Below are 9835 nucleotides of genomic sequence, written 5' to 3' on the forward strand. Positions count from 1 at the left end.
GCCTCTGGAAACCGCTTCCACAATCCATCTGCGTCAGAAATACAGGAATCAATCATACATAACAAATCATACTTCAAAATTCCAGGTCTTCCACTAAAGAGCTCTCTTCTTCAGCTACAATAAAACCTGCATGTTATTCCGTATTCATGTATTTCAGCTCCACTATTTCAGCTATTATTCCTATGGAGTCCTGCTGCTGTGAATTGGATGTAATTTAATTTGCAGGTGGCGCTCTGCGTTCACGAGTTTAAATTAAAGAGAAGCATCTGTAAGTGAGAGCTAATCAGAAAACGGAAACCAAACGTCAAAGCGGGAGACAAATTGATTGAGAGATGGAAAGTGATGGACGGACACTAAATCTAAGTAAGTGAGCAAATTAAGGCTGAAACAATTAAACGAGTCATTTGACAGAAAGATTACAATCACTCATCATTCATTTACATTTATACATGAAATGTGCCCAAAGTCAGGTGAGTGTTCCTGTGGAGGTCCAGGATCTGATTCCTGCCTCTCAAATGTGACCATTTCTGCTTTCTCAGTTTTATACTATTATAAATTCAGTTCAGAGTTTTACACAAAAGATATGAAGAAGCTTTCTTTTGGTTTTGGAAATTTCCATCCATCCATTTAAAATTCAGCTCATTGGCAAATGTAATATTTTTCTCATTGAATTTTTCTCCTAATTCATTATTTTAATCATTGATTATAATTTAACACTGAAACCATAGATTCAGGTACAGAATGGTATGATGTAACTGTTAATGTTCGACTCATTGAAAAGTTGAGTCCAGTCCAGAACTTCAGGTCCAGGAGTGCCATCAGTCCATCAACCCTGGAAGCATTAGTGCCACTGAAGAACTTGATCTTAAGTGATCCTAAGAACCATTTTATTTACTTTTTAGTGACTTTACTTTCTGGTCGCAAAGTGTTTTTTTAAGAGAGAAAAGTAATTCAAAGGCTTTTTGTCGGGTTTCACTTCAGTTCCCAATTTCATTTGTTTTCGGGTCTCCAGGTGCACCGAGCGCCTAGAAGTGCTGGATTCAAACAAGTTTACTCTCCCAGTTTACTTTGACAAATGTGGCACATTATATTACCCAGAAGTCCCGGGGGCAGAACATGAAGGTCCTCAGTCCTTGGTCTTGGAGGAGGAGCGACACGGGACAGACCCTGTGTCTCTCATCAGCTCCTTCGTTTGTCTTCCACCTCTTCCATCCTGTTCAGCTTTCACTACGGTCTCTACAGCAACAGACTGCTGAACCACAGGCGTCGCTGCTCAGCTCACGTTCCAGCTCATCCATTCAAATCTGAACGCTCTGTGTCAGCATTACTGTCAGCTTTGTAGAAAATAGCCGTGATTTAATCACTGCTGGCTGTTCCTCATTGGACGAGATCTTTGACCCATAATGGGACTCATTCCAGTGTGACATTTATCAACATCTAATATTTGCAACTTGGCAAGCTGAAGAATAAAGATAACGCCTCACTATCTTAGATTTCCTGATAACCTGTGAGCTCTGCTGCGTGGTCTGCAGTCTGTTCCCCCTGTTGTTCGTCTGCTTGACTGTCCCACAGTGGGCACCCCTTAGCTGCTCCCGAGAACAAACAGCCTTCACTTTCTTTCCAGGGTGGCGTTCTCGCTCTCAGATGTTTATGTTGTCGTTGTCATCTGCTGTCACTCTTCTTCTGCTGTCGTTCTCCCATGGCTCGGCCTCCAGTCATGGCAGGAGTGCTCCCACAGGAACCCGGTGTGGAGAGACTGTTTCAGTCAAACATAAACATCTGACCGACCCCGCAAGAGTGAAAATACTAGCATGGCGTCGCCGAAAACTGCAGAGCAAGCTGCCTTTTTTTAAAGCAGGATGACTTTTTTTCCCCTTCAGCTACTGTGTCTGCAGCGTCCCCTGCCTCTCCCCAACCTCAGGCATTCCTGAGCCAGTATTTCTGAACCCACCGACCGTCTCCTTTTCCAAAGTGTTCTTTTAATCTTTAATCTGGCTTTTGGTCGCTGCCATGCTCTCATTTTCGTCCTGCGCAGTAATTGATAACACACTAATCTGGCGTGTTCCATCGCCTTCAGCCACTGATCTGCATCTAGAGTGAGACTCCGGCCGGGCAGCAAGACGCATGCGCTCACGTCTACTCCGGTTCCTCCTGTCAATGTTATGAAAGATCCTGCCTTGTGCATGAGAAACCCCCCTCTCCCAGAAAATCACGGAATCTCTCAAATTTCCCCCCTCCTAGCTCATTCGGTCAGATCAGTGGGTTTGCCTAATAATTAGCCGTCCAACCCTGCTGCCTGTGTGTCTGTGTGAGCGTGGGAGGTCAGCGAGGTCTCGCTCATCCTGTCCTGTCTCCTCCTGTCCCTCTCTCCAGAGGAGGGCCATCAGGACGGCCACAAGGACAGGCAGGAGGACGAGGAGAAGGAGGAGGAGGAGGAAGGTGTCCTGGACAGGCAGAGTTGCCAGGCTGCGCTGGCTGCGCTCCGACACGCCAAATGGTTCCAGGTGAGCACATCTGGCCTGATGCCACAATCACTCTGTGTCTTTACATCCTGGCAGTCTGTCTGAAAGTTCAACCCAGTCTCTGAAAATTACATTTGTATACTTTAATGTGCAACAACGTGGTCTGAAGGAAACGTAATTCCACCCGGACTCTGTTTTATTATCAACGTAATAAAGCTTCTAATGAAGCGAGTTCAGGCACTGAAGCTGCTTCTGTATCAGCTGACTGGCAGCAGCTGTTTCGAACACGTTTCACAGTGATTGGCTCATTCACAGCTGTGTGGAGATCAACATCCAATCATATTCATGCAGGTGTGCAGCGCGGACATTAGAACCTGACGCTCCTTCCACCTCCACAGCCTCCTGATGTGCAAAGATTTAATGTTCATGTTTGGCTGAAGTGTTCATGTTAATGTGCCTGCAAAACATTTTTCTTCCTACGGTACCAACTACTTGCCACTCAAGCGTGAGTCACATGTTCATGGTTATGTTCAGACACTGTACTAAAGGAAAGATTGTGGTAAACATTAGTGAACTAAGTGAGTTTTTAATATCCCAAACACAACACACTCAACGTCACCACTGAGTCATAATCCAGGCATCAAGTACAATTCCACCAAAATGTATTTGACAAAACCTTTTAGTCGTTCATAGGAGTGACTGTTGAACAGCTTACAGTAAGTGTAAAAAGCTGGAAGTTCTCAAAAAAACACAATAATTATGGCGTACATGAAGCATGTGGCTTCTGCTGAAGAGATGAAAGAGATATTTCATCACATGTTCCACGTAATATTTGTTGTTTGAGCACCCGGCTGTTCATCTCAGTGTGCTCAACTCCTAACATTAATAACAGTAGTGGATGGAAATGTGCATTCATTTAAATCTGTACTACATTTGGATGGAAACTTGACTAATGAGTCTAACAGTGGAAAAACATCATTTGTACGTTACAAACGTCCAAAACCACGTCAGCGCACAGTAAGAGTGCAAGATGAATGTTTCTAGAATGATGGTGAATTGCAGAGGAATAAAACAGACAGCGTGGAAACAGTAGAGATATCATTTTTTTTCAGTGTAAGCAGAGGAAGAACATGACAGAGAGGGATGTAACTCTGTAGGTCAAGAAGAGATTCTTCACCAAATCAGGTTTCAGATGAGCTGCAGCTCCTCTGCTGCTCCTGAGGAGGCAGGAGGGAGACGGGAGTCAAGGTCAGGTGAAGCAGAGAGCAGCTTCCCTCAGGGAAGTAGAGCTGAATGCCAAGTGCTGTCAGAGTGAAGTGCTGCACTGTGGACTGAAGGGGAAGCGGCTCATCACATTCACACAGGGATGATGTGACCGCCGACCTCCTCTGATCTGTGATGACTGCAGATACAATCGGTGACGGTCGTCTCATCCGCCGCGACTGTGAGCTTCTAATGAAAACACCTGAATGAAATCGGCTCCTTTACTGTTGTTAATTGTCATCCTGCGCAAATTGACATGTCAGTAATCTGCAGCATAATTAGTTTTGTATGTTAAAGTCATAAGAGGAGAGGAGGCTTTCAAGCAGTTTTAGAACACAAACTAAATTCATTGTGTCTTTATTATTTCATGAGGCGTCACATGAGGTCACGATGTAACACTGCTGTCATGGCTTTAGGAGTTTTCACTATTCTGAGGCAACGCATGGAGCAACAGTGAGTGCAGTAAATGTGGAGGATGCTGGAAGAAATCTATTTCCACAGAAAGAGGACTTCACAAAGAGGGCATTCAGATGTGCACTTCATTCTGTCCTGGACGTCAAAACATGAAGGATACACAAAGAAAAACGTTGTGTGTTTACTTTGTGTTAAATGAACGCAGGACGGAGCGAATGAGCAAGATTCCATTTAAACGTTCAAATGTAAAAATGAGAGAAATGAACTAAAGGAAGACTTTAAAGCCAACCTCCCTCCAAAATATATCATATTTCTACATTCATTCAAGTACTCTTGTATTATCACAGAGTTTCTTTTCTTTCTGTCGCCCAGAAAACGACTTCTGTTCTGCAGAAATATCAGATGATGAAGAGGAAACGGCTCCAAGCTGCTGCAGTAAAAAGACTAAAACATCATTGTCGATAATAAATTCCTGCTAAAATGAAACTCATAAAACAACATTGTCAAACCCACAATCGGTGTGCTCTGTAAGAACCTTCTTATTAACAGCTCTCTCACTGTGGTTACCTGCCAGTAAATATGCTAACAGAGCAACTGGGTGCTAACGGTAGCACTAACTCAGCTTCTCTCGCTCTACGTCTGAACACAACAGAACCTGAACACGACGTTGATGTTGGAGTTGTTTTGTTGTAACAGACTAACTTCACCATCAGAAGTCTCTCTGGGGAAATAGATTCTGGTCTTGGTTCTTGGTAGCATCACTTTAGCGACTCCGGACTGCATGTTTAAACCCCTCAGAGGCTCAACTTAATAGAATTTCTGCCAGCAGATAAACTTTTTCTCCAAGAATTGAACATTATCACGTTGAATATCAAATTCAGTCTCTCACAATGGTGTCAGCAGCATATTGACATTTCAGGGATCATAAAAATGCAGATGTCTCGGAGCCTGGAGGGTGTCGCGGGCACGCATGCTGCTCAGCCAGACCGCCGCCTCGTTGAAATGCTCCTCGTGCTGTCACTAAGGTCTGTCTGTCTGTCCCCTCAGGCCAGAGTCACAGATCTCAAGTCCTGCGTCATCGTCTTGAGGATTTTCAGAGACATGTGCAACAGACTGCCCGGGTGGCAGCCTCTCAAAGGATGGGTAGGTGACGGCCTCAGACTCACAATGGTTGGTTGTACAGGGACACGGAGATCGAGTTGAGCAAAGTGTAAACTAAACAAACACTCCAGTGTTTATGTCCCAGGCTTTAAACCAGCTGGCCTGTGTGCAGAGTGTGTAGTAGACTCCCAGGACCACAATCATGACTGCAGTGTCCTCTCTCTGTCCGCCCTCCGCAGCCTCTGGAGCTGATCTGTGAAAAGGCCATAGCCACCTGTAACCGGCCGCTGGGTCCAGGTGAGGCCCTGCGTCGCGTCGTGGAGTGCATCGCCTCAGGGATTCTGCTGCCAGGTCAGTGATCAGTCCTTCACAGCATCGTATTCCTCTCCTCTAAGCTGCAGGCTGCACGCCGTCCAGCGTTAGTTTAACGTTGTTTATGAACCGGGGCAGTGCCCATAAACAGCGAGAGTTCACGGCAGCGGATACAGAATTTATAGAAAGGTATAAACTGAGGTGAACATGTGCAGAAATCTCCTAATTGAACTTGTCTGTTGAACATTTTTCATGATAAGTGAAAGACTTGCAGCTGTGCCGAGTGGAATGGATCTTCTTCAATAATGAACCAGAACAAGAGAGACAGGCTGTTCTCAACAACCTCGACTGGAAAGATTGTTGGGCAGTTTAAGGACTTGAGGAACTCCTGAGGGGGCAGAGCCGGAGGACTCGGGGGGGATCATCAAAAAGCCTTACATCGGCTGGTCGGGGGCAGTTAGTTAGGTTTTGGTTCCCATCATCAAAAAGGAGGGTGCGCTTCAGTTATCAGGGTGTTCTTGTGTTCACACTATCTGAAAAGTACCGGGAGAAGGATTGTGGACTTGGTCCTGGTTGTGAAACAGTGGACCGAGGCTGCTGCTATAAGCCGTCCAGACCTTTTAGGACCAGATTTTCAGTTTGGTTTCACTTTGAATCATTTTGATGTGGTGCATCTCATCAGCAGTGGAATTATGTATTTCATGGTTTTCTCTACTGAAAAGGGCTCATGAGGTAAAAAGGCACAATAAGCATTAAAGGGAAGATAAAAAAGACTGTTTTATGGCAGCAGGACTTTGACTCATGTGGAAATGATTCCGTTTTTAATCCCAGCGTCGTTTCATTTGTTGCTGTGGCACACGAGCAGGTCTCTCTGTTGAGAGATGAAGTGATGAAGTGATGAAATGAATATATGGGAGCCGTCAGTGCTCAAGAGTCGACCTTAGTGAATGAATCCAGTAATCGGACTCTCGAAATGAAAGTACAAAGTTTGACAGAGAAAAGAAAAGCAGGAAGGACACATGAAGATTGAAACACACTGAGTGTTGTATAACTATCAGATATCCATCTGTTCCATGACATTTGGTTCAGACGTTGATGTTGAATCCTACTGTCTTTGGTGATCCCCTGACTTTTCATCTAGCGCCACCATCAGGTCTGAAGAGTCTAATACTCAGCTGTACTTGTTTAATGCTAATTAGCAAATGTTGCCATGCTAACAAGCTAACTAAGATGGTGGACATGGTAAACATCAGCATGTTAACATTGTCACTGTGAGCATGTTAGCGTGCTGATGTTCAACCATGTTCCTTGTTTTTCTGATAATAGTCTAAGGAGTAAAAATTTGTGCTGCCTGGCATCCAGTTGCATTATGGGATGTAAACTTGTAAAGCGATCTTTGAGAGAAACCCGACAGAACTTTTCGAAGAAGCTTTCTCTCGGTGGAAGGCGGCTGTTCTACTTTCTCTCTGCTGCTTACGTAACACTTGAGAAACGTTTAGAAGCATCTTTAATGAATGTGTTTGAGGATAACCTCCGTGTTTGGCTGCAGCCTCTTTACACGCAGGGCATCCTGAAGATTCATGGCCTGGTAGCAGCGATGCAGTGCTGCATCACCTACACTCCGTCTTGTAGTGCTCTACGGTGCGTTAATGGTTTCTAAATTGGGGTGCAGGTTCCCTCAGGACTCGTTCAGAGACTCCCGGTGGATCTACAACACTTTCACAGGTGTTTGTTTTCTAACTCATGTAAACATCCTCTGAGCTTTTCTCTTTATTCTGGAGCAGAAAAGTGTTTCCTGTCCAGCTCTCTACAAAGATTTCTTCTTCTCTCTCCTTGGGCTCCCACGTTTGGTCAGAGCAGCGAGTCAGCCTTTGCGATCATGTGATTGGATTTTTGAAATGTGGTCCAGGGTTTCCCTCCGCTCTGAAATGGCAGGTTGTTCCCTGAAGGCCCTGAATCATTGATGAGTTACTGCTGCATTCAGAGTGTACACAGCAGGAGTCCCTAAATGAAATCGTGTGTGTTTTCCTGCCTCGTGAAGTGAAGCTGGGATGTTGCCGTTAGGAGGCCTCTCCCGTCTGAACCAGCACCCGGTGTGGAAACCCTGGTGTGGTTTTTCTTTGCAGGAGGTCCTGGAGTTCACGACCCCTGTGAGAGGGAACCCACAGACGTCCTGTCTGACCTGAGCGCCCAGCAGGCCGACGCCATCACAGAGAGCGCACAGGTCAGTTTACCCATCAGCCCCGTCTTCTTCTTCTGCAGTTTCTCATGAGTAGTTTCATTTCATTTTAATTCAGTTAATCTGCTGATTATTTTCTCAAGTAATCAATGAATATTGTTTTGTTTAGAGATTCCTTTTACTGTGATGTCATTTGAACGTTTTTGCTTGAAAATCAAAGCAGTTGTCGGTTGAGATGAGCTGTCGTTGTGACCAATACGCCCGTCTGAACAAAGGCTGCTAAGATAACGTTCTCTCTCCTGAGGTTTGATATCCGGCCCTTTTTCTTTCCGTCTTGGTCTACACCTCCTGGTTTCTTTAATATATTCCACAGTGAACTGACCCGCAGGCTCGTTGAACGCGAGCAGCTCAGAGGTTTGAGGTGAAGCCTGCTGACGACTAGTTAAGGAATTCAACCCACGATATTTCTGTTTTGTTTATTATTATCAGAGGTTTCAGAGAGAAAGTGGCTTCTGGTCGTTTGACGGGACACTTTAGTTTTTCATTCGCTTGTCTCCCACCGGAGCAGTTGAAGGTTTAACGCCTCGCTCACGGGCACGCTGACAGTAGCTGTTAAGGACGATCAGAACATTAAAACATTAAAAGCTTCCATTAACAGGTCCTTGTCTCTCACCTCTGGGCCACGGCTGCCCAGGTTTTAGGTTTAAACTCGTCCCAAAGGCGATGAAGTCAGACTCGACACGCGTAAACAGTCTCCTCAAATTTCATCAAGTCATTAAAAGCTGGAGCTGCTCGATCTTCAATAAGCAACAGAGAGACTCTGTGTGGAAAATCATTTGGAGTTCTTGTGTGATTTCAAATTTAAAGCCAAGTTGGGGATTTCTAAGTGTTTTCAGGGATCATTACAGTCCAGAGTTTCTCCCTGGAGGTGAACCCATTCTGGTTCTGATTTTAGGCTTTTTTACATAACTGACATTTTCATTTGAGCTGCTGCTTTATGGGTGTTGTTTTAACATCTCCCCCCTCAGAGAATTATAAAGCTTCCCTTCCTGTGTTCCTGCTATAAAACCGGCCGCAGACACTTACTTAACTGAGCGTGATCATTATCTGGCCAGAGAAAGAAAAGCTCAGCTTCAGCCGTGCGACTCGCGAGACCTGGAAACATCCCCCCGGGGTGCACTTCCACACCACCCACTGCACCAAAGTCAGCATTTCTTCCAGGAAATCTGGCGAGTAACGCTCCCCCCTGTTACTCTGATTGAAGGAGGGTTATTTAAAGCGAGTCCTCGGCCACCCCGGTGAAGCCCCCAGCTTCACGTCAGCACTATAAATAGCCGAGTGGCTGCAGAAGCCCGGACTCTGACCTCAGATAAGCAGCCCCTCAGTGCAGCGGAGGCTTGACGAACCGGCAGCCTAATTAGCCACCTAATGAGCGTGGGAACACTGTTCACACCCACACCAACACTACTACTACCACTGTTACTGCTGTTAATGCTGCTGCACATGGAACAACAAAGTCTGCCCCCGGGCGGGAAATGTGGGCTCAGCACTGAGAAATATGAAGCAGTCCTCAAATTCATCTCTTCCTCCCTCTCTCTCTCTTTCTGCCAGTCTGGGAATATTTTTCTTTCCTTTTCTTTGCTTCCTTTGTTCGTGCTCACTGAGTGTTTATTCCTCCCCTCTATAATGCATGAAGTTTCTCCCAACAGAGTCGGCTGGTTTACACAAACGTCGAGCCGCTCGCACAAGTTTCCCCGATAATTAAAGCACATTGATCGCAGAATAAATGGTATCGTTGCTGCGAGTTCTCTGACTGCAGCGTTCTGTTGCTTTACCAATACAGTGATGTGCCCTTATTCTGTCTTGTGTGTGTGTGTGTGTGTGTGTGTGTGTGTGTGTGTGTGTGTGTGTGTGTGTGTGTGTGTGTGTGTGTGTGTGTGTGTGTGTGTGTGTGTGTGTGTGTTTTTCAGCATGCGTTACGCCTCCTAGCCTTTGGACAGCTTTACAAGGTCTTGAATATGGATCCTCTCCCCGCCAGCAAGCCCTCACCAAGGCTGTTAGAAGGTGTGTTCAGCTGTGTGTGTGTGTGTGTGTGTGTGTGTGT

At 45.5% G+C, this 9835-nt stretch overlaps 1 protein-coding gene across 1 annotated transcript in view; it reads left to right on the plus strand.

Moving 5' to 3' along the window:
• LOC139283636 (spermatid perinuclear RNA-binding protein-like) overlaps positions 1-9835 on the plus strand; it is a 56115-nt gene that overhangs the window by 33738 nt on the left and 12542 nt on the right. Inside the window, exons 6-10 of the mRNA XM_070903645.1 lie at positions 2374-2504; positions 5187-5282; positions 5480-5591; positions 7679-7776; positions 9702-9795. Coding sequence (XP_070759746.1) covers positions 2374-2504; positions 5187-5282; positions 5480-5591; positions 7679-7776; positions 9702-9795 — 531 coding nt within the window. The remainder of the gene's footprint in view (positions 1-2373; positions 2505-5186; positions 5283-5479; positions 5592-7678; positions 7777-9701; positions 9796-9835) is intronic.

Source organism: Enoplosus armatus, chromosome 4 (assembly GCF_043641665.1).
Source record: "Enoplosus armatus isolate fEnoArm2 chromosome 4, fEnoArm2.hap1, whole genome shotgun sequence".
NCBI lineage: Eukaryota > Metazoa > Chordata > Actinopteri > Centrarchiformes > Enoplosidae > Enoplosus > Enoplosus armatus.